Source organism: Coregonus clupeaformis, unplaced genomic scaffold (assembly GCF_020615455.1).
Source record: "Coregonus clupeaformis isolate EN_2021a unplaced genomic scaffold, ASM2061545v1 scaf0018, whole genome shotgun sequence".
Classification (NCBI taxonomy): domain Eukaryota; kingdom Metazoa; phylum Chordata; class Actinopteri; order Salmoniformes; family Salmonidae; genus Coregonus; species Coregonus clupeaformis.
In genome coordinates, this window is record NW_025533473.1 from 1,029,600 (window position 1) to 1,054,843 (window position 25,244).

The 25,244-nt window shown below is 40.3% G+C and overlaps 1 protein-coding gene across 1 annotated transcript; it reads right to left on the minus strand.

Moving 5' to 3' along the window:
- Nucleotides 1–1,531: 1,531 nt before the first annotated feature.
- LOC123480989 (opsin-5-like) lies at nucleotides 1,532–15,530 on the minus strand. Its single transcript, XM_045212532.1, has 6 exons — nucleotides 15,304–15,530; nucleotides 13,635–13,840; nucleotides 3,363–3,462; nucleotides 3,092–3,196; nucleotides 2,485–2,708; nucleotides 1,532–2,195 (listed from the first exon to the last, which is right to left on the minus strand). The coding sequence occupies exons 1-6, from the start codon at nucleotides 15,431–15,433 to the stop codon at nucleotides 1,692–1,694; spliced, it is 1,269 nt and encodes a 422-aa protein (XP_045068467.1). The 5' UTR covers nucleotides 15,434–15,530; the 3' UTR covers nucleotides 1,532–1,691.
- Nucleotides 15,531–25,244: the final 9,714 nt, after the last annotated feature.

The following is a 25,244-nucleotide window of genomic DNA, read 5'->3' on the forward strand; positions in this document are numbered from 1 at the left end:
CACGAGTCACAATCAACAGCCTGATCAACTCTATGCGAAGGAGATGTGTCGCATGAGGAAAATGGTGGTCACACCAGATACTGACTGGTTTTCTGATCCATGCCCCTACCTTTTTTTTAAGGTAGCTGTGACCAACAGATGCATATCTGTATTCCCAGTCATGTGAAATCCATAGATTAAGGCCTAATTTATTTATTTCAATTGACTGATTTCCTTATATGAACTGTAACTCAGTAAAATATTTGAAATTATTGCATGTTGCGTTTATATTTTTGTTCAGTATACAAGGTCCTTGGACCTTAAGGAGTAATGGTAGGCTCATTAAAGGAAAATACAGAAATCGCCTTGTATGATGCAATTTGCTTCATATGATGCAAAAAGCATCATATGGGGATGATTTCTGTATTTTGAAAGTTACATGTCTTGAAAACTTGATTGCTGACAAGCAAAACATTTTGGGACTATGTCAACAATGGACTAATGAAACAAAATATAGTTTTTGGGTGGAGTTTTCCTTTAAGAGTGTGTCTTGGGCTATTGTCTTACTTGTCCACTGCAGACCAATAGCCTATGTCAAGACAAACATTAGAAGTACATTTTAGTCATTTAGCAGACGCTCTTATCCAGAGCGATTTACAGGAGCAATTAGGGTTAAGGTCCTTGCTCAAGGGCACATCAACATATTTTTCACCTAGTCGGCTCGGGGATTAGAACCAGCGACCTTTTGGTTACCGGCACAACGCTCATAACCATTAAGCTACCTGCCGTGAGTGAGAATTCTTGCAACACTTTGCAAAATGTTAAATTGCTTACTTTAATGTTAAAAGCTATAGGCTATTTGCACAATGTGCAATCAAACTATTGAATAGACACCATGACATAAGTTGAAGAAAGCATGAAGATAAAGAAAACAAAAATAACATCTGCTAACCTGTTGTCCTGTGGGGCTTCGAAGAACCTGATAATTATTTTTTACTTTCTCCCTCTTTCCAATGTCCGACTTAATAAACGTGTCCCACGCGCGAGCATATTGCAGGCGTATCCGCTTTTTGTTTTGTATTAGTACAGCTCTCTTGGGTATTGTAGCTTATTCTTGTAGCCTATCATAAAGTTTAACACACTTCAATTCACTTCAACTGTTTCTTATGGTACCTATCCTACCTGAGGTAAAGTTGGTTTGTGTGGAGTTCCTTGGAAGAAGGGGGAACAGATGGATAATTTTTTCACTGGACGAAAACAAGTCAGCCCATGAAGACGTGCCTGCCTCACTCAAGTAAAGTTATCATTAGAACTGGTATGTCGGCTATGCGTGAGCTGAGCATCTCAGAGCCAGTAGGATATATTGAGCATTTTCATAAGAGATACACTTACATTTCTGTAATGTCTTCTCCTATATTTTGCTCATGGTGGTTGAATTATTATGTTGGACAGAAATATATATTTTAAAAGAGTGACAGAATGAGTATTGATATTGTAAACATCTTTCAACTCGTTCCCTTTAAATATAAACAGTTTTATTCACAAGTATAAACACAATTCAAACTGTATCAACAGGTATACATACTTACACGAATCAAAAACAAAAATATTTATCCTTAACATGATCCCCTAAAATTCAAGTAGCCCCCTTTCAAGTAAATTCCCATGTGTTTTCAAATAAAAAAGTAACACAAAAAACAAATGTATTGTTCTTAGAGTCTGTCGCATTCCCACTCTGGCCCATCAGACAGATGGGGCACGTCGATAAAGAACACCTCCTTGTTGGCGGGAGGAGGAGGAGTACAGGGGGGGCTCCCCACTCCCGAATCTGGGCTTGGGGCCGCCTTAAGCGCCTTGAGCGGATAAGGATTTCCAGGGGCATACTTCATCTCCTTCATCTTCTGGTTATGAGGAGGTGCTTTGAGTCCATTGCCTCTTCCGGAGCCCTGGTGTGCCTCACCTTTCGGTTTAAAACGCTTCAGCTTGACCGTGTCCTTGCCATCGCCGGTGCAGGGCAGCAAGATGGCAACGTCCTTGCGGAACTTGGAGCTGAGGCCGAAGTAGATGAGTGGGTTGTAGAAGCTGGCCGACTTGGCAAAGAGGCGGGTGAAGATGCTGGTGAGGCTGGGTACGTGGAAGCCACAGGCCGACCACATGGAGACCACAGCGTACGGCGACCACGCCAGGATGAAGGCTGTGCAGATGACAATGGATACCTGGGAGAAAACGAAAGTTAGGATGACCGTTAAATCATAACCCATTGTTTAACGCTTGGTCTATATGTAGTATTGTTTGTACAGCTGTTATTTTCTGGATTCTGACACATGCTCACTCTAATATATCTACTCTGGATTGTTTATTGGACTCACTCTGTCATGTCTTGAGTTCTTGTTTAGATTTTTGTATTGTATTTGCGAGACATTCTACTGCACTCTTGGAGCTAGTAACCCCTGCAAATCTGTGTACGTGACCAATAAACGTTGATTTGATTTTAATCCTACTCACAATGGTGACGTCCCTTTCAATCTTCCTCTGCCTGTCGGTCAGGTCTCCCTCAGCGGCCATGGCGTTGCCTCGCTTCACTGTGTTGATGATGGACACGTAGGTGAACAGCATGACCAGCACGGGGACGAAGAAGCAGAAGATGAGGATGGAGATGATGTAGGACTTGTAGACGGTGGAGTAGTTGGCTTTGGCCCAGTCGATTTCACACGTTCCGTATCCACGATCTAAAAGGAGGCGGAGATTGAGATACAAACACATGAAGGTAAAAAAAAAAATGTGCGTATGTTTGATTTAGTTTTTGTATTTGTTCAGGTGAAGATTGTTTAAAATGTAAGAAGAATTTCCTCTATTTTGGCCCTTAAAGAAGTCAGGGTAAGTGTGAAAAAAGGTCCGCATATGTCAAAATATGGTCAGTTCTCGTTTAAAGATTGTCTTCTGCAAATGTTTTAGATAACAACTTGCTTTAGCTCTATTATTTTTTTGCCGTCATTGTGCACATACAAATCTTGAAAATGTTGCCCAACCAGAATGTTACAAGAGCCTAACAGAAGTAAGTGCCCCTGTATAAAATAGTATGTCACATGATTACTAGCCATGTTTATCTCACCTGTGTAACTCCCCCAGCCCAGAAGGGGCGCACCTGACCAGAACACAGCCCCCAACCAGATGAATATTAGGCACATTCCTACGGTTGTGTTGGTTATGCAGTGAGCTAGGTAAAGGAAAAGAGTTGAAAGTTAAAAGAAAGGCTCCCACAAGAACATTGTGTCTCTGACCAGAACATCTAGCCTACAGGGGCATTTTTCTTCCAACTTTATTGGAATCATTGAGATGAAAATGAAAGGTTAAAGGTTAAAGGTTGCGTCACAGTGCCTTACCTTTACTCGGATGGCATCCCTTGATGTATCTTGTGACACTGATGACAGTCAAAGTATTGATGCTGCTGAGGCCAAAGACCAAGGTGAAGAAGCCGTCCACCTGGGAAAGACCAACAATACCGTTAGTGATGCTTAGAGGGGGAAGGTGCAGGGAAGAGAATCTCAAAACAAATACAGTAGAAAAAACAGACATCCACTGTTCTTGCAGAAGTTGAAGGACCCCAATCACTCAGAAAATCAAGTTGAAAACAATTATCCTGCTGTTGAATACTTGTTTAGATTCTCATGTACTTAACAAATCCGTCATTAACCAATTACTGATTTTGTGTGAATAGGGCTCCTCTCTACTTTTGCCAACTCCTTCTACTGGTTATTCAGTTTTCAGTTCACCAGGATGGACACTTATGTAGCCAGAACACAGAAGAGCTGATCTAGCTACAGTTGAAGTCTGTTCTAGCTACAGTTGACTGTGCCTTTAAACAGATTGGAAAATTCCAGAAAACGATGTCATGGCTTTAGAAGCTTCTGATAGGCTAATTGACATAATTTAAGTCAATTGGAGGTGTACCTGTGGATGTATTTCAAGGCATACCTTCAAACTCAGTGCCTCTTTGCTTTACATCATGGGAAAATCAAAAGAAATCAGCCAAGACCTCAGAAAAAAAATGTTAGACCTCCACAAGTCTGGTTCATCCTTGGGAGAAATGTCCAAACGCATGAAGGTACCACGTTCATCTGTACAAACAATAGTACGCAAGTATAAACACCATGGGACCACGCAGCCGTCATACTGCTCAGGAAGGAGACGCGTTCTGTCTCCTAGAGATGAACGTACTTTGGTGCGAAAAGCGCAAATCAATCCCAGAACAACAGCAAAGGACCTTGTGAAGATGCTGGAGGAAACAGGTACAAAAGTATCTATATCCACAGTAAAACGAGTCCTATATCGACATAATCTGAAAGGCCGCTCAGCAAGGAAGAAGCCACTGCTCCAAAACCGCCATAAAAAAGCCAGACTATGGTTTGCAACTGCACATGGGGACAGAGATCGTATTTTTTTTAGAAATGTCCTCTGGTCTGATGAAACAAAAATAGAACTGTTTGGCCATAATGACCATCGTTATGTTTGGAGGAAAAAGGGGGTTGCTTGCAAGCCGAAGAACACCATCCCAACCGTGAAGCAAGGGGGTGGCAGCATCATGTTGTGGGGGTGCTTTCCTGCAGGAGGGACTGGTGCACTTCACAAAATAGATGGCATCATGAGGAAGGAAAATTATGTGGATATATTGAAGCAACATCTCAAGACATCAGTCAGGAAGTTAAAGCTTGGTCGCAAATGGGTCTTCCAAATGGACAATGACCCCAAGCATACTTCCAAAGTTGTGGCAAAATGGCTTAAGGACAACAAAGTCAAGGTATTGGAGTGGCCATCACAAAGCCCTGACCTCAAACCTATATAACATTTGTGGGCAGAACTGAAAAAGCGTGTGCGAGCAAGGAGACCTACAAACCTGACTCAGTTACACCAGCTCTGTCAGGAGGAATGGGCCAAAATTCACTCAATTTATTGTGGGAAGCTTGTGGAAGGCTACCCGAAACATTTGACCCAAGTTAAACAATTTAAAGGCAATGCTACCAAATACTAATTGAGTGTATGTAAACTTCTGACCCACTGGGAATGTGATGAAATAAATAAAAGCTGAAATAAATCATTCTCTCTACTATTATTCTGACATTTCACATTCTTAAATTAAAGTGGTGATCCTAACTGACCTAAGACAGGGACTTTTTACTATGATTAAATGTCAGGAATTGTGAAAAACTGAGTTTAAATGTATTTGGCTAAGGTGTATGTAAACTTCCGACTTCAACTGTACATTGAATGGAGTTAAAGATCAGTCCATTACAGCCATGGTCAGCAGTGGTGAGTATGTCTGATCAAGATTGACAGCTTCTACCGAATTAACTTCTCTTCCTAGTGGAGACAGGACCCAATGTACTTTGACTGATTGGATTACTTAATCTAATCTAATATATTTACATCCAAGCCCCATTCACTTTTGCCTCTATCGTATCTGAAGATTATGTCTTTGTTAAATGTTTTTCATGAAGAAATGGAATGTTGGTTATGTTAGTATCAAAAGGGAATGTTTAGTGTAACGTCACATAGAACAGACAGGAAGTGTGTTGTAAACAGGGGAGACTGGTGATTGGCCAGAAGAGGGAGCATCATTGTTTATAAATAGGGGTTAAACGATGAGAAGGCAGAACGGCCATGGCAATCTGAGGAGCCGTTCTCCGGACACCGCGGGTCTGTACTTATGCTGTAACCTCGTGATTTTAATAAAAGCCTCTAACACGATGCAGCATGAACGGACTCTTTGTTGACAGCAATAATGGCCACCATTCACCCGAAACGACACCTCACGGTCAGATACACTTTGGCAGTGGTGTAAAGTACTTAAGTAAAAATACTTTTAAGTAACTACTTAGGTTGTTTTTTGGGGTATCTGTACTTTATTTACTATTCATATTTTTGACAACTTTTACATTTACTCCACTACATTCCTAAAGAAAATAATGTACTTTTTACTCCATACATTTTCCCTGACACCTAAAAGTACTTGTTACATTTAGAATGCTCAAGCACGACAGAATTATGGCACCTATCAATATAACGCTTTGTCATCACTACTGCCTCTGATCTGGCGGACTCACGAAACACAAGTACTGTGTTTGTAAATTATGTCTGAGTGTTGGAGTGTGGCCCTGTCTGTCCGTAATTTAAAATAATACAACATTTGTGCCGTCTGGTTTGCTTAATATAAGGAATTTGATGTATAGCATTTACTTTGTACTTTTACTCAAGTAGTATTTTACTGGGTAACTTTCACTTTTACTTGAGTCATTTTCTGTTAAGGTATCTTTACTTTTACTCAACTATGACAATTGAGTACTTTTTCCACCACTGCAAATTGAAGGACAATGCAAAAGTCTATTGGAGGAAAAACCTTGGACCATAATTTGAAAAACACCTGGTGGGATGCTTCGAGCAACATAGCATTTTCTGCAAATGGGGTTTCTCCGTAATCGGAAACAGACCTGGGTTCAAATGCTTTTTCAAATATCTCAATTCCTTTACATACATTCGAAGTAAGTATTCAGATATATTTTATTTGAAAGGTAGTTTAAGTAGTTTAATATTTTAATGTATTTGGAAATACACTTGGAAAGTATTTGAAAATACTCTCAAATACAATGTGGTTAATAAAAGTACTTGTTTTGGGCTGTGTATTTTTTTTTAAACTCAAAAAAAGTATTTTAAATACCAGATACTCAAATACACATGTATTTGAACCCAGGTCTGGTTGGAAAGTAGTTACATGTCAGAGTTCATGTCCCATCATGCATTTTACTTGCTGCTTGTTAGGGTAAGCGTACCTATTAAGCCCACGTTCCCATGAAGCCCACTTCCATCTTTGGATAAAAAAATATAAAAAAATATTTCCTGCTGTTTAATGTTTCAACCAATTCATCTGATTGTCTTAGAATAAAAACTGTTATGGAAATAACAATCAGATGTTGTATTATTAAGTTATTGACAGTTACAGTGGGGAAAAAAAGTATTTAGTCAGCCACCAATTGTGCAAGTTCTCCCACTTAAAAAGATGAGAGAGGCCTGTAATTTTCATCATAGGTACACGTCAACTATGACAGACAAATTGAGGAAAAAAATTCCAGAAAATCACATTGTAGGATTTTTCATGAATTTATTTGCAAATTATGGTGGAAAATTAGTATTTGGTCACCTACAAACAAGCAAGATTTCTGGCTCTCACAGACCTGTAACTTCTTCTTTAAGAGGCTCCTCTGTCCTCCACTCGTTACCTGTATTAATGGCACCTGTTTGAACTTGTTATCAGTATAAAAGACACCTGTCCACAACCTCAAACAGTCACACTCCAAGCTCCACTATGGCCAAGACCAAAGAGCTTTCAAAGGACACCAGAAACAAAATTGTAGACCTGCACCAGGCTGGGAAGACTGAATCTGCAATAGGTAAGCAGCTTGGTTTGAAGAAATCAACTGTGGGAGCAATTATTAGGAAATGGAAGACATACAAGACCACTGATAATCTCCCTCGATCTGGGGCTCCATGCAAGATCTCACCCCGTGGGGTCAAAATGATCACAAGAACGGTGAGCAAAAATCCCAGAACCACACGGGGGGACCTAGTGAATGACCTGCAGAGAGCTGGGACCAAAGTAACAAAGCCTACCATCAGTAACACACTACGCCGCCAGGGTCTCAAATCCTGCAGTGCCAGACGTGTCCCCCTGCTTAAGCCAGTACATGTCCAGGCCCGTCTGAAGTTTGCTAGAGTGCATTTGGATGATCCAGAAGAGGATTGGGAGAATGTCGTATGGTCAGATGAAACCAAAATAGAACTTTTTGGTAAAAACTCAACTCGTCGTGTTTGGAGGACAAAGAATGCTGAATTGCATCCAAAGAACACCATACCTACTGTGAAGCATGGGGGGTGGAAACATCATGCTTTGGGGCTGTTTTTCTGCAAAGGGACCAGGACGACTGATCCGTGTAAAGGAAAGAATGAATGGGGCCATGTATCGTGAGATTTTGAGTGAAAACCTCCTTCCATCAGCAAGGGCATTGAAGATGAAATGTGGCTGGGTCTTTCAGCATGACAATGATCCCAAACACACCGCCCGGGCAACGAAGGAGTGGCTTCGTAAGAAGCATTTCAAGGTCCTGGAGTGGCCTAGCCAGTCTCCAGATCTCAACCCCATAGAAAATCTTTGGAGGGAGTTGAAAGTCTGTGTTGCCCAGCGACAGCCCCAAAACATCACTGCTCTAGAGGAGATCTGCATGGAGGAATGGGCCAAAATACCAGCAACAGTGTGTGAAAACCTTGTGAAGACTTATAGAAAACGTTTGACCTGTCTCATTGCCAACAAAGGGTATATAACAAAGTATTGAGACACTTTTGTTATTGACCAAAGACTTATTTTCCACCATAATTTGCAAATAAATTCATAAAAAATCCTACAATGTGATTTTCAGGAATTTATTTTCTCATTTTGTCTGTCATAGTTGACGTGTACCTATGATGAAAATTACAGGCCTCTCTCATCTTTGTGGGAGAACTTGCATAATTGGTGGCTGACTAAATACTTTTTTTCCCCGTTGTTTCCCCCATGTGTAAGTTCCTACTAGCGGTCCATTTCAAAGCTGCAAAAAAACTTTGGTGTGGAGGTGACTCTCAGATAATCAAATTTTTTAGATATTTTCTGTACCTTCTCAGATAAGTGATCACACTTAATGTAAAATTAAGAGATTAATGTGTTGATATATGCACATGATAGCATACTACATACAGTGGGGAGAACAAGTATTTGATACACTGCCGATTTTGCAGGTTTTCCTACTTACAAAGCATGTAGAGGTCATAGGTACACTTCAACTGTGGGAGACGGAATCTAAAACAAAAATCCAGAAAATCACATTGTATGATTTTTAAGTAATTAATTTTCATTTTATTGCATGACATAAGTATTTGATACATCGGAAAAGTAGAACTTAATATTTGGTACAGAAACCTTTGTTTGCAATTACAGAGATCATACATTTCCTGTAGGTCTTGACCAGGTTTGCACACACTGCAGCAGGGATTTTGGCCCACTTCTCCATACAGACCTTCTCCAGATCCTTCAGATTTCGGGGCTGTCGCTGGGCAATACGGACTTTCAGCTCCCTCCAAATATTTTCCATTGGGTTCAGGTCTGGAGACTGGCTAGGCCACTCCAGGACCTTGAGATGCTTCTTACGGAGCCACTCCTTAGTTGCCCTGGCTGTGTGTTTCGGGTCGTTGTCATGCTGGAAGACCCAGCCACGACCTATCTTCAATGCTCTTACTGAGGGAAGGAGGTTGTTGGCCAAGATCTCGCGATACATGGCCCCATCCATCCTCCCCCTCAATACGGTGCAGTCGTCTTGTCCCCTTTGCAGAAAAGCATCCCCAAAGAATGATGTTTCCCACCTCCATGCTTCCACGGTTGGGATGGTGTTCTTGGGGTTGTACTCATGCTTCTTCTTCCTCCAAACACGGCGAGTAGTTTAGACCAAAAAGCTCTATTTTTGTCTCATCAGACCACATGACCTTCTCCCATTCCTCCTCTGGATCATCCAGATGGTCATTGGCAAACTTCAGACGGGCCTGGACATGCGCTGGCTTGAACAGGGGGACCTTGCGTGCACTGCAGGATTTTAATCCATGACGGCGTAGTGTGTTACTAATGGTTTTCTTTGAGACAGTGGTCCCAGCTCTCTTCAGGTCATTGACCAGGTCCTGCCGTGTAGTTCTGGGCTGATCCCTCACCTTCCTCATGATCATTGATGCCCCACGAGGTGAGATCTTGCATGGAGCCCCAGACCGAGGGTGACTGACCGTCATCTTGAACGTCTTCCATTTTCTAATAATTGCGCCAACAGTTGTTGCCTTCTCACCAAGCTGCTTGCCTATTGTCCTGTAGCCCATCCCAGCCTTGTGCAGATCTACAATTTTATCCCTGATGTCCTTACACAGCTCTCTGGTCTTGGCCATTGTGGAGAGGTTGGAGTCTGTTTGATTGAGTGTGTGGACAGGTGTCTTTTATACAGGTAACGAGTTCAAACAGGTGCAGTTAATACAGGTAATGAGTGGAGAACATGAGGGCTTCTTAAAGAAAAACTAACAGGTCTGTGAGAGCCGGAATTCTTACTGGTTGGTAGGTGATCAAATACTTATGTCATGCAATAAAATGCAAATTAATTACTTAAAAATCATACAATGTGATTTTCTGGATTTTTGTTTTAGATTCCATCTCTCACAGTTGAAGTGCACCTATGATAAAAATTACAGACCTCTACATGCTTTGTAAGTAGGAAAACCTGCAAAATCGGCAGTGTATCAAATACTTGTTCTCCCCACTGTAGGTATTAATTACTATTTCTTGCCATTTGAAAAGATGGGTTTTTCATGCTAGCAGTCGTACCAAATGCCAGTCAATACAGTAGCAACATAACTTGGTGAACCACAACAATATAACAGATCTTAAGCACTCACAGCTCACATTTTTTAAATTAATTTTGTCTTATTTTACTGTTAAATTAACCTTGCATTTTTATACATGGATGCCTTTTTTGTAAATTTGACATTTATCTCAGGTGGGTTTAAAGGGTACAGTAACACAAAAAGCACTCGCGCTATACAGAATGTAAATGAAAATTAAATAATATTGTTCAATATGATCAAAACTAACGTCACATAATATTGTAGTCTATAGTGTTAATTTATACCCGAAAACCATTGGTTTCCAAATAGTTTATGACTGAACTTTGCTATTCTTTTTTACCATAAATCACTGTTGTTCCAATTAAGCCCAGTAGCCCGGTTTGCATTGAAACACATGGAGATTGTGTGTTGATATCCCTAATATTCAATGAACCTGAGCATAAATTATTTTTCTTCTGATTTATTTTAATTAAAATGCTCAAACTACATTTATGCATATTATGCATCTATCAATGATGCGTTTACCAAGATTAAAAACTATTAAGAACAATTAAAAGCCTCTGTACTCTCTCCAAGACGTTTGGAGTGAACAGGTAGTCATTGATGCAGAGAGAGTAGAATAAGATCAGGGTTGAAGGAGATCAGGGATGGAAGACCTAAAAGTAGTGGACAAAAATGGAAACAAATGAGGGACAAGACGATGATTATTGGATGACTACTTATGCAGTTAGAGCCAGGGGCATTGTCATATTGTTGTCCCTCGTTCATCCAGGTGTTTGTTGTTTCGTTCAGCACATGTACCTTAACAGTAGAGAGGGAGATTTTAAACTGTCTTCAGACAGGCTTTGGGAAGACAAGTTGAACTAATGAACAAGAATAAGAGTACAGCAAATGTGAACCAGCTTTTAGATAATTCATTAAAAGTTGTTTGTGTTATGGTCTTTGTGCATGGCGTCTTATCCACAGAGGGCCGGTGAGGGTGCATGTTTTTGTTCTAACCAAACAGTAACACTGATTCAATTTATCAAGTCTTGGTTGAAGTCTATGATTAGTTGATTAGTCGAATCAGGTGTGTACTGGTTGGCATGAACAAAAGCCTGGGCCCACATTGTTCTCTGCGGATACGATTGGACACCCCCTTTTATGAGTGATACTTCCATGATGAATAGTAATGATCAGTTGATTTTAATAACTTTAGGGGAGATTATTATAATTTAAGTTAACATAACATATGTCAGTTTGTACGTTTTCAGCATTAGGAAATAATTCAAATGGATTATTTAAGAGGTGGGCTTATTTGGAATACCCATGGGCTTAAAGGGTACATTCAGTACCCATTAAACCCAGTCCGGACTTTTCACATATTTTATCAAATATTTTTGTCTTACAAAAAAATATGGTTTAAGTCAAGTCATACAATTTCACGAGAGATTAATCTTTCATATTATCTTCACTTTTCTTACAAAAATTAGGGCAGTATATGTTAGAAATGTCTAAAAACTTTTATCCTATGGTCCGGAATCTCATCCCCACCCCCCATAAAAAATAATAATAATAAAAAAAAAAAAAGTGGTTGTCCCACTGGCACCAATTTGTAAGTCGCTCTGAATAAGAGCGTCTGCTAAATGACGTAAATGTAAATGACCACTCTCTCACCTCACTCTGACCCAGACATTCTATAATCCAGCTTTCAATGTCTGCTAACCTCAGGGATAATGTTGACCTGTGAACCACTTTTCTTTCACCACTTTTCTTTCTCAGAAGAAACTCTCCTTTCTCTCTTCCTCATTTTTATGTTTTCCTCATCTGCCCTGTTACTTAATGTATTTTTTTTATCTCAGTCTTTTAAAAATAATTTCTGTCTCTACTTTTAGTTTGTTTTCATACAGTACTTTTAATTTAGTTGTTTTCCTGTTGTTTTTAGCATTGGCCAATAGTTAATGAAAATATTTTTGTTCAGCGTTAGTTGGACATTATTTAACTACGATTTTTACCAAACAAGCAGCAACACCTGCTTGGGGAAATAACTGTAATTAACATTAAAACACACATACTGTTGTTGTGTTAACAAGTTTGATACAAATAAAACAGGGATAACGTTGTAATTTCACAGACATTGCATTCAGTTTTTTTTTAAGGTGCCATTTTCTCACACTGTGCACCAAAACAAAAACCCATCTGGTAAATTGATTGATAGGCTTGAACTAAAATGTATATTTTCAAGAATAGACCCCAATAAAACAAGGTAATGGATATTGCCCGTTAATCACGCGTACACAAGGAACCAGACATTACAGGACACCTTAATGATATTGACCCTTGTGCAAATCACGCTTCCTCTTTATCAAATGCAATAAGCATGTACCAGACCTTAACCATCCATCTATGTTTGGCTGTTGATGTGGCTAAAGCATTCTTATTCCCCCCTAAGATAGTGTTAAAATTATATTACTTCAGGTGAAGCCTATAGACCTTTTCTCCTGTGCTGTAGTTAGTAATCTAATGCCTTTGTGACACCTTGTAAAACCACCATCTCGCTTCTTCCAGGTGACTCATCGTCATCACTCAATGTGATGAATGTGCCAACACGCTACTTTTTATTGAATTAATTATCAACTGTCCGGTGCACCCATTGTTAATATTCTATTCGTCACCAAGCTAATAATAGAAAGGATCATCCCCCCAAAGAAGCATTGTAGTGTAGTGAATATAATGATCTGTTGCAACACATTTCTATGCTTTGCCCATTGTGTTATATTTACTTAGTCTTCCATTCTGAGTGGACCATTGATATTCTTAACTAGGCAATTAGCTGGAAATGATAAAGAACTCCAATAGGAACAAAGCCATAGAGCAATGTTTTTGCAAATCTGCAATCATAAAGGTAAGTTGTCCTGGTTGTGTGTTTGACATTTGTGTAGAGGATGGCAAAGTTAGCATCTCACAGTGACGTCACCTTCCAGGAGACCTGAACTACTAAAGTCCTGTCCAATAATGCCATGTTTTATGGGATAGCGGTAATGTCTGTGTCTTGTGAGTATTGCTGTAAGTGAGTATAGTATCGGATCTTGCAGTAGGATGGCACATGCTACACATGCAACACAGTACCATTCACATACAATATAAATTTGAAGCATACAAATTTGAAGCATCTCACAAAACAACTTTTCCCCCTCCAACCAGATCCCCTCATTGCCTACCTGGCATGTCCAGATGGAGGTAACCAGGTATCCGTTGTCCCGGAACACATTGAAGATCTCCAGGATCCCTCGGGAGTAGCCAAAGACGGAAATACTGGCGTCGGAGATGGCCAGGTTAAAGGTCAGATAGTCCGTGGGCTGCAGTGACGCACGCTGCTTGTACAGGACAAAGATCACGATACTGTTGCCGAACCACGACAGCCAACCTGACGAGGAAAAAACCAATTGACATACTAACTGATTGGCTTTATATAGCTCTTTTCCAGACACTAAAAGCACTACATAGAGGGAAACTCACCCCATCTATTACCAGTGTGTCCCACACTACCTATGATCAAAGGCCTCTTCAGTTTTGTGAAAAGTAATGGAATTGTAGTCACACCATACAAAATGCAGCTCATAAAGCAGCATGAAGCATTGAGGTGACAAAGTGCCTCATCTGTGATTTTAACCTACTGACCTTCTCTTCAAATATTCAAATGCTGAAATGTGTCAGGTCGTGTTGTAGGTGTGGTGTAGGAATCAAACGCAGGAAGCAGACTGAATTCCAAAAAGCTGTATTCCTGCCTAAACACAGGCAACAGGACGAAATAAGCCTGACAGCAAAATACGCACGAAGGCGAAAAGACAATGCGCACAAACAGGTGCGTCAGGATGAAATAAGTGCACAACACAAGTGCAACGAACGCTCCAGCAAACAGTGGAGAAAATAACGCTCAACCGAGCAATACACAGACTGACGGTAACAATCACACACAACACAAGACAAACACAACGAGAAACTTATAGGACACTAATTACTACAAAACAGAAACAGGTGTAGAAACAAACAGACAAAAGCAAACGAACATGAAACATCAATCGGTGGCAGCTAGAATTCCGGAGACGACGAACGCCGAAGCCTGCCCGAACAAGGGAGAGAGGCAGCCTCGGCCGAAACCGTGACAAAATGAGCATAAATCTTCCTTCATGAAACTTCCTTTAGAGCTAATAGTAGGTGCACTGAGTAGCCTACCTATCCTCTAACTAAAATTACAGTAACCCTATTGATTTCAAAAGTCAGGATCAATTTAAATATATTTGCACCAAATAACAGGGAATTACATGTCTTTCTGCCCTCTCTTAAAGAAAGTCTGGCTGACTGCCATCCTTTCTTGATTGACGATTTCCATGTCTTAGACAGGATCTGAATGGCTGCAGGATTCACCTCTCTCCCTGGAGAAGATTTGTCCTAAGCTACTTATAGCACCAAATCCACTAACTGTTGCCCATACACTACACTGACAGTAGTATAACAACTGCAATAACAAAGGTTTCTGGCATTGGTAATTTGTATTCTGCAGTGCAATCGAACTCTTCACCCAATTGTTGTGTACTGCGATATCAACACATGGTAGAGTAAAAAAATAACAAGATAAATGTAGGCAACTCTGAATCACATATTTTGTAAATTAGTAAAAAAGTACTGTCATTCATCTTACCTTAACGTTTCAGGAAATAATAGAGAAATTATGTAGTGGTAAACAAGCCATTAATGACATATTTCCAGATTTTTTGCCATGAAAGCGAAACTAAATCATGTCTTTGCATCATAAAAGCAAAGATGCATTTTAAAAACGAAATTACATTCCAAAAACTATATAAGCAAGTTCTCTAAATGTATACCCACCTAGCACCAACAGGTATACTCCTATAATGGTCTCCCCTTGATCCGAGAAAGGTGGGTCTTTATTTGACATGGTAAAATTGTTATTCCTCCATGGAATGTTAGCCATTTGAAAAGAATTATTGACTGACATTTTGTTGTCCGAAGGTTCCAGCTACCGAGACAAACAAGGAGCTGCGCGCTCTCTGCTTGCTAAGACACAAAGGTGCTTCCTCCGAGAAAACACTTGACCGGCTCCTCTTTCTCTAAATCCTGTCTAAAAATATGCTTCGGCGCACGGTGTGTTGTCTGAGAGGGATGACACGTACTTCGCTAATCCCAATTATACCCCGAGGTTCATACCCTGCGGAGGAAAAACACTTGTCGTTTCTGACTTGAGTTATGTTGTTTTATCCTCGAGGACAACTTGGCAAGCGTCAGTGTGTTGTATTTGGGTGAAGTTGTAGGCTAAGCACAAGTTGTTGTGGGTTTTATTTACTACATGATCAACTCAATTTAATATAACCCAGTGTATAATTAAACATATTAGTAGAGTAGCCAGCCTCCACGTTTTACAGGGACACGCTGCTGTCAAATTTAGGGCAAGTCAGGCAGGGACAGCAAACAAGTATTTCCATGTAGCCTAAAACCGCTGTCCAAGGTGCTGATGATGAGAGCGCTTGCAATTAGGCTTTTAAGTGTCGAAATAGGTTGTTGCAGTGACTGAGTCAAATCGATGATATCACATCAATTAGACTTACATTTCGTCATATTAACCTACTTTTTGTCACTTTTATTTTTAATTAACTGTACTTATAGCATTGGGCGAAGATTATTAGAATTCCTTGACAAAAATCATTTTAGGCATCTTAAAATCATGACTGCTGTGTATTAAAGCATTCTAATGTCTAATTTAGCTTTTTGCCTTTAGAAAATGTATTTTAAAGTAAATACTTCAATATGTAAAAATTGATTAAGTCTGCCAATAATCTTTTTGCGATTAAGTAGGCTGCCTATAGCAGATGATGATAGGCTATTATACTGTCTTATAATGCACAGATAGTGCTACACAAATTCGTTGCTCGATGTTGTGTTAACTGTGTTAGTTCAGTGCTCTTAAAGGTTCAATTTTCAACTTTTTGTTTTTTCTTTCCAGTTTTCCATACTGCATGTATTATAGTGTGTTGCATTTGTGTATTTATTTGTATGCTGACTTTACAAAATTAATTTCCATGTAAATGGACAATAAATTATACTGAACAAAAATATAAAGGCAACATGCAACAGTTTCAAAGATTTTACTGAGTTACAGTTCATATAAGGAAATCAGTCAATTGAAATAAATTCATTAGGCCCTAATCTATGGATTTCACATGACTGGGCAGGGGTGCAGCCATGGGTGGGCCTTGGAGGACATAGGCCCATCCACTTGGCAGCCAGGCCCATCCAATCAGAATGAGTTTTTTCCCACAAAATGGCTCAATGGCACAAAACGATCCCGCAGGTGAAGAAGCCAGATGTGGAGGTCCTGGGCTGGCGTGGTTACAGGTGGTCTGCGGTTGTGAGGCCGGTTGGACGTATTGCCAAATTCTCTAAAATGACGTTGGAGACAGCTTATGGTAGAGAAATGAACATTCAATTCTCTGGCAAAATCTCTGGTGGACATTCCTGCAGTCAGTATGCCAATTGCACGCTCCCTCAAAACTTGAGACATCTATAGCATTGTGTTGTGTGACAAACTGCACATTTTAAAGTGGCCTTTTATTGTTCCCAGCACAAGGTGCATCTGTGTAATGATCATGCGGTTTAAACAGCTTCTTGATATGCTACAACTGTCAGTCAGGTGGATGGATTATCTTGGCAAAGGAGAAATGCTCATTAACAGGGATGTAAACAAATTTGTGCACAAAATATGAGAGAAATTAGCTTTTTTTTGCGTATGGAAAATGTCTGGGATGTTGCATTTATATTTTTGTTCAGTATATATTGTATCCTCAAAAGCTAAATGGAACATGGTAGACATAAAGCAAGGCTATTCAACTGGCGGCCCGCTGGCCAGATTCGGCTCCTTTTTTAATTTAGACGGGCCCTTTGATCAATTTTGAACATTAATAAAAGATCTGCAACAAAATAAAACAGCCAAAATCTGAAGTTCTGTTCCATAATGACAAGCATGTTCTCAGGAACATGTACATGCTTTCTGTTTTCCTCTCTGATGCTCAGAAGGACTTGTTAAAAGGGAGTGTGAGAGAAATGACTGAGGGAAATTAATTCAAAGCATACTTCCTTCAGACTGAAATTTGGCATTACCTGATTTGAGATAATTTGCTTTCAGATAATTTTTAAATGACCTAATTACTTTTAATTAAGAAGCTTTTAAAAATCGTGAGCGAGCATTGTGCCTTTTCCTTTTCAATGATTATCAAATATTTTGGTTGCACCTCGACTCTCGTTGGTTGAGCACTCTCCACTTCTTTCCTAATAACTTTTAGCAACATTTAATTTGTAGAAAAGTGCTTTATTGGTGTGTGTGTTGCTTTTTTATACAGTTCTTCCAAATAATAATCGCATGTGGAAAATGTCCAGCCCCCCTGCAATTAACCTTTTTTTACATCTGGCCCCTGTAAGAATATAGTTGAATAGCCCTGACATAAAGGGTCAAATAAATAGCATTTCCCTCATTTCTTTTTTAAATAATCTGAAACAATTTACATACTTTTTGTTTAGTTTGACCTTCCTTTGGTAACCTCAGTGCAATAACAAAACCATCAAGAATAGCCTATGTTGTGTTGATTGTGAATTGTGTGAATATAAGATGCCAACTGTATTTAAGGCCCAGTTTGTGGATTGATACATGCAGTAGCTGGTAGACATTTGTTATGCCTTGAACTGCAAAGGGAGACGTCAAACTGTGTACATAGGTCATCCCTTCACTGTCATGGCCTCTCTACTAGGGTCAGGCCCATTAGGAGCTTACTGAGCTAATGTGACCTCAGAGAGACATGCTGCTTAAACTGATCCGTGATCAGTTTTGCTGTAGTGTAATGTTTAATGTTAAACTTTGGCACAGTGAACAGATCACACAGATCACAGATCTGTGCCTTGGGGCTACATACGTTCGACCTGGAGTAGAGAGGTGTGCAATCTCAGAACAAGTGTACACTAGTCAGATTTAAGGTGTGACGTGGAAATGGACCTCATGAGCTGAACACACACACCAGCTGTGTCTTGATATCCGTTGTTACACACACCAGCCAGCTCTTGATAGCCATTGTCACTGCATGTTAACATCTGTTGCTTTCAGAGTCATAGCAGCTGGGTTCATTCATAAAATGAATTATATATAAAATGTATGCACTCACTAACTGTAAGTCACTCTGGATAAGAGCGTCTGCTAAATGACTAAAATGTAAAGTAATTCTATCAGATGTCCTCCATAACCAGGAAGACCAGTCCTCCCTTTCACCTCAGCCAGTCTAAGTGTACTCCTAGACCACCTAATTGCACGTAACACCTAGCTGAGCCCACCAAGCTTACGCATGGGAGTCAAATTATGATGTCGGCTTCAAACGCCTTCATTGCGCTAATGATCCAGACAGAGGGCCCTTCATTTAGTGAGTCATGGTTAATGAGTAATGTTCTGACGGAAGGACACCGCTATTCCTGTGTAGCTGTTTTCAATGAGGGCTCTTACATGCGTCAGCACCCAACCCATGTCTTCATCGTTGATTCTCTTTCTCTCTCTTTCTGTCTCTCTATCTCTCTCTTTCTGTCTCTATTTCTCTCTTTTTCTGTCTCTCTTCCTCTCTCTTTCTGTCTCTCTCTCTCTTTCTGTCTCTCTTTCTCTCTCTTTCTGTCTCTCTTTCTCTCTCTTTCTGTCTCTCTTTCTCTCTTTTTGTCTCTCTTTCTCTCTCTTTCTGTCTCTCTATCTCTCTCTTTTTGTCTCTCTATCTCTCTCTCCTTCTGTCTCTCTATCTCTCTCTTTCTGTCTCTCTAACTCTTTTCTGTCTCTCTTTCTCTCTCTAACTCTTTTCTGTCTCTCTTTCTCTCTCTTTCTGTCTCTCTATCTCTCTCTCTCTGTCTCTCTATCTCTCTCTTTCTGTCTCTCTATTTCTTTCTCTCTATCTCTCTCTTTCTGTCTCTCTATCTCTCTCTTTCTGTCTCTCTTTCTCTCTCTTTCTGTCTCTCTTTCTCTCTCTTTCTGTCTTTCTTTCTATCTCTCTCTGTCTCTTGCTCTCTCTCGGAGCCATATGTTTCTATTTAACAATCAGTGTATCACATGTTTGAAGTCCTTGAAATGAAATGTCATGCCGAAAAGAAATTCACAAAAGAATGCACTGTAGGCCATAAATACATAAAGAGTTTTCAGTTTTCTTGTAGAGCATTTCCTACTGCAACTTAGGACGCTTCCTCCAAAGCTTTATTTTACCATGGCAACTCAAAGGAAATTGCTTGTGAACCAATTATATTGAAGACATTTTTACATAAGAAAAGTAACACCATTAATTGTCAGAGTAGGTGTTATATCCAACTCCAAGGTCAAAGCACATTGAATGTGCACATCTGTCTCTTTCTCTCTCTTCTCTCTCTCTCTTGCTCTCTTCTCACTCTCTCCTTTCTATTTCTACAGTATCACCTTTACTGTAACACTACAGGATTTCTGTTCTTCTCTCCTCTAACACGGTCGTTTACCAATTCCCGTCGCTCTCCGTCTGACGGAAGCCGTTTAGCCATAGCGAGGGGTGTTAATGAGGAAGCATAGGATTGAGGGGGTCGGGAGGCAGACAGGGATCCATGTAAATTTAACGGCGCAAATAACATTAAGTTTTCAGAGCTTAAAGTGGAACTGACAGCATTTTAGCAACATTAAATCTTAATGAAATCTGTTCATATACACCCCCAGGAACAGTAAGACACTTTTTAAAAACATTTTCTGACAAGTGAGCAGTTAGATATGTTCATTTTCAAGTAAATTCATAGAACGTTTGGGAATGATGTATACTCAGGCATTTGTTAAAATTCTATAGCAATATAGAGTGGGAAAGCGGCCGTGAGCTTGGACAATTAATAGACAATGCAGTAAATTAAACCTAATAATAATACAGTGGGGGAAAAAAGTATTTAGTCAGCCACCAATTGTGCAAGTTCTCCCACTTAAAAATATGAGAGAGGCCTGTAATTTTCATCATAGGTACACGTCAACTATGACAGACAAAATGAGGAAAAAAAATCCAGAAAATCAAATTGTAGGATTTTTTAATGAATTTATTTGCAAATTATGGTGGAAAATAAGTATTTGGTCAATAACAAAAGTTTCTCAATACTTTGTTATATACCCTTTGTTGGCAATGACACAGGTCAAACGTTTTCTGTAAGTCTTCACAAGGTTTTCACACACTGTTGCTGGTATTTTGGCCCATTCCTCCATGCAGATCTCCTCTAAAGCAGTGATGTTTTGGGGCTGTCGCTGGGCAACACGGACTTTCAACTCCCTCCAAAGATTTTCTATGGGGTTGAGATCTGGAGACTGGCTAGGCCACTCCAGGACCTTGAAATGCTTCTTACGAAGCCACTCCTTCGTTGCCCGGGCGGTGTGTTTGGGATCATTGTCATGCTGAAAGACCCAGCCACGTTTCATCTTCAATGCCCTTGCTGATGGAAGGAGGTTTTCACTCAAAATCTCACGATACATGGCCCCATTCATTCTTTCCTTTACACGGATCAGTCGTCCTGGTCCCTTTGCAGAAAAACAGCCCCAAAGCATGATGTTTCCACCCCCATGCTTCACAGTAGGTATGGTGTTCTTTGGATGCAACTCAGCATTCTTTGTCCTCCAAAAACGACGAGTTGAGTTTTTACCAAAAGTTCTATTTTGGTTTCATCTGACCATATGACATTCTCCCAATCCTCTTCTGGATCATCCAAATGCACTCTAGCAAACTTCAGACGGGCCTGGACATGTACTGGCTTAAGCAGGGGGACACATCTGGCACTGCAGGATTTGAGTCCCTGGCGGCGTAGTGTGTTACTGATGGTAGGCTTTGTTACTTTGGTCCCAGCTCTCTGCAGGTCATTCACTAGGTCCCCCCGTGTGGTTCTGGGATTTTTGCTCACCGTTCTTGTGATCATTTTGACCCCACGGGGTGGGATCTTGCGTGGAGCCCCAGATCAAGGGAGATTATCAGTGGTCTTGTATGTCTTCCATTTCCTAATAATTGCTCCCACAGTTGATATCTTCAAACCAAGCTGCTTACCTATTGCAGATTCAGTCTTCCCAGCCTGGTGCAGGTCTACAATTTTGTTTCTGGTGTCCTTTGACAGCTCTTGGCCATAGTGGAGTTTGGAGTGTGACTGTTTGAGGTTGTGGACAGGTGTCTTTTATACTGATAACAAGTTCAAACAGGTGCCATTAATACAGGTAACGAGTGGAGGACAGAGGAGCCTCTTAAAGAAGAAGTTACAGGTCTGTGAGAGCCAGAAATCTTGCTTGTTTGTAGGTGACCAAATACTTATTTTCCACCATAATTTGCAAATAAATTCATTAAAAATCCTACAATGTGATTTTCTGGAGAAAAAAAATCTCAATTTGTCTGTCATAGTTGACGTGTACCTATGATGAAAATTACAGGCCTCTCTCATCTTTTTAAGTGGGAGAACTTGCACAAATGGTGGCTGACTAAATACTTTTTTCCCCCACTGTATGTCTTGTCCAGGACCAGTGTCTATGCAGACCGGTGAGCCATAGCCAATCAGAGCTACAGTAAGCCTATATGCAAATAAGCCATTTGCCACACGGCCTGCTATCATTCACTTTGAAGTGGACTGTGTGTTTACAGGCAGTAGCAACAGCGCAACTTCAGATCATTAGAAACGCATTCGCCAAAAGCCACCTGAATGGATTTCTGCAAATATGTAAATACCATGTGAGTCCTCTTACATTTGGGAACTTCACAGTCCTATTGATCAAACAGCCATGAAAAGGTATTCTCTCTCCCTCAGTTGCCTATGCACATCAACAACAACAAGATCAACAACTAATGCTAGCCAGAGCGAGATGAGCTCAAATCTAACGACGTACTCCTGAGTGGCGTAGTGGTCTAAGGCACTGCATCGCAGTGCTAACTGTGCCACTAGAGATCCTGGTTCGAATCCAGGCTCTGTCGCAGCCGGCCGCGACCGGGAGACTCATGGGCGGCGCACAATTGGCCCAGGGTAGGGGAGGGAATGGCCGGCAGGGATGTAGCTCAGTTGATAGACCATGGCGTTTGCAACGCCAGGGTTGTGGGTTCGATTCCCACGGGGGGCCAGTATAAAAAAAAAAAAAGGTATTCACTAACTGTAAGTCGCTCTGGATAAGAGCGTCTGCTAAATGACTAAAAATGTAAAATGGAACACTAGATAAACCCTCTCAAACTTTTTCAGCTAGTTGGCCGTCAAAATTACACTAATAAATGATGGGGAATAGTAGCCTGCTTGCCTGCCAATGCATGCTTGTCCCAACCCACATTTTGACAATTGAATGGGAACTTGCCTGCCTGCCTGCCAAATACATTTGATTGACAGCTAAGATATATGCTAACTATGGATAACAGTCATTCAAGTTCAGCATAGCTAGCTAGCTAGCCAAGCGATTCACATTTCTTGCTAGCTAACCAAATGACACCTGCATCTCAGGTTTTAGCCACTGAAAAACGATATGAGGGGAAAAAGTCAGTCACTCACCCACTCCTCCAATAACATTACATCCTCCCAGCAGCTAGATAGTTAATGTTAGACTCCGTGTTTTTAGCTTGCTAAATAAATAGCTAGCTACATTAATAGATACGCTAGATCAGGAGTGTCAAACTCAATCAGTGCACAGGCCGTATTGAAGAAACACAACGAATTCACGGGCCAGGCATAGCCTATTTGTTTTTACAAAAAAATGTAGAACTGCGACCCAAACTGGCCATTGTTTTATTTGAAAAAATATGGCCCTTTATAATGTCCACTTATGTACAAAGTATGCTGTGTATAGCATTTTAACATATTAAAACAAAAGTAGAGACAAATAATATTTGTCCAGCCTTTGCTGCTTGCAGATTTGCATGATATGCTGCGAAACATAATCGAAAAGTATTTAATAACTCCAAATAACAAAAACGTAGCTATATGTTGTTGAAACATTTAATCTTAAAACATGTTTTTCCTTTTTTTGCACTGCATGGTTCACCGGTGCGGTTGAATGCAACATTGCTGTATAGTGCACTCAAATCGTCTTGTAGTTGTGTAGCCAGCCTAGGCTACTGCTCAAATGTTCCTGTAAATGCCTACATGTTTCTCCTTTGCATGGTGTTTTGTTGCAGGTTTTTTTTCCGCTGCACACTGTAAAAGGGACAAACGAAAGCAGCACAATTGAAGTTGAATTCACCTATGCAAGCACATCAGGCTGTAATTTCATAAAGTAGATGACTCAACTGTTAACTCGCTTGTGTCCTTTTTGGCCCGCGGGCATTGTGTTTGACACGTACGCTAGCCTATTAGCCACGTTATGACTGATTTGTGATCATTGCCCTTGCTTGTTTGATTGTATTGACATTCCCAGCCTTAGTTATAGATAGTCATCCTTTTTTGTTCAAAATAGTGAGTCATTGAAACTGAAACAGTGCATCGCGAATGGGTGGAGGCAGCAAACAATGTACCAGACCAGCTATGATTTACAACGTGATAGCAATATTTTTTGGACTACCAAGAAATGTATTGGTGAATTATAATAATAATGCATTGAACTGCATTAATCTTTTTTACTAATATTATGAGTCTGTTTGCTTCATATCTGCAAATTAGTTCAAATGCTGTCAGTTCCACTTTAACCACTGCATCAGATGAGCAGAATGCCTGTTAGTGAGTGACGGAAAACACTGGGCCTCTGCAGGGAAACCCTGATACACTGCCCACTGTGAGGTACTGTCAGTCTGAGGGGGAGTTTAATTCTCAAGTGTTGTTTCAGGGTTATTTAATGTTAGTATAAATTTGTCAAGTGATCGCGATATACAGATATCAAAGCAGTTAGCACAAACACACACCGCTTAAAACGATACATACTCTGGGCTCCACTTGACTATGGTCAACAAGGGCCTATTTGTTTAGCCTACCATCTCTATGCTAATGTGAGGAAGTGTTCAGTGAATGGATGACTTGTAGCTCTGTGATTAAACATTACGTTTCGTTTTCCTCTCAAACGAATCCTCAATGAAGCTTAGAGCGAGGAGGAGAAACACATGATTGTCTCTCCCTCTTTATCAACACTCACTGCAGTGGAGAGGATTACTCTCAATGGTACGTTTTGGGGATTTTTCTGTCATTAAGGGTTTTTTGGACAGTGCTTCAACGGAAAACAGCGGTTTTGGGAACATACTCCAACCAGTGAGCAGCCAGATGTATTATGTTTTTTTTAACTTTAATACAGCACCTGTAGCTGCATGCCATTTCTTAAAACCTAGATGACAACTCTGATGAAAGTATTTGGGGTTATACGGTGCCGTTTGTTGATCCTGGCTGTCTCGTATTTAACTCAATGAAATAGCTTCTAATCCCATCCCAGTCTGTACTTGGAACTGTCCCATTATGTAGATTAGGGTTGGGCGAGTCTGGAATGACACACGGTAAACGATGTGTAATGCAGCCTGTGTCATGCACAAAACACCATTTAAAGTTTAATCATTTGACTACAATGTGGAAATCACCTTACCAATATTGTATTTTCTTGTGTGCAAATAAATACATAAATATAAACCAATCATATGGTGATATGCGGTACCGATAACTTTGAATGGTGATTTGGAACCAAACGTTGTAGACCTACAGTGTGATACGAGACCCTTTCAATGGTGATTTCAGACAATTTCAACTGAGATCGAGTGTGCGTCACCATAGAAGGCATCACTGGGCAGTCTTCTTGGGAGAGCTAAGCAAACAGTCACACT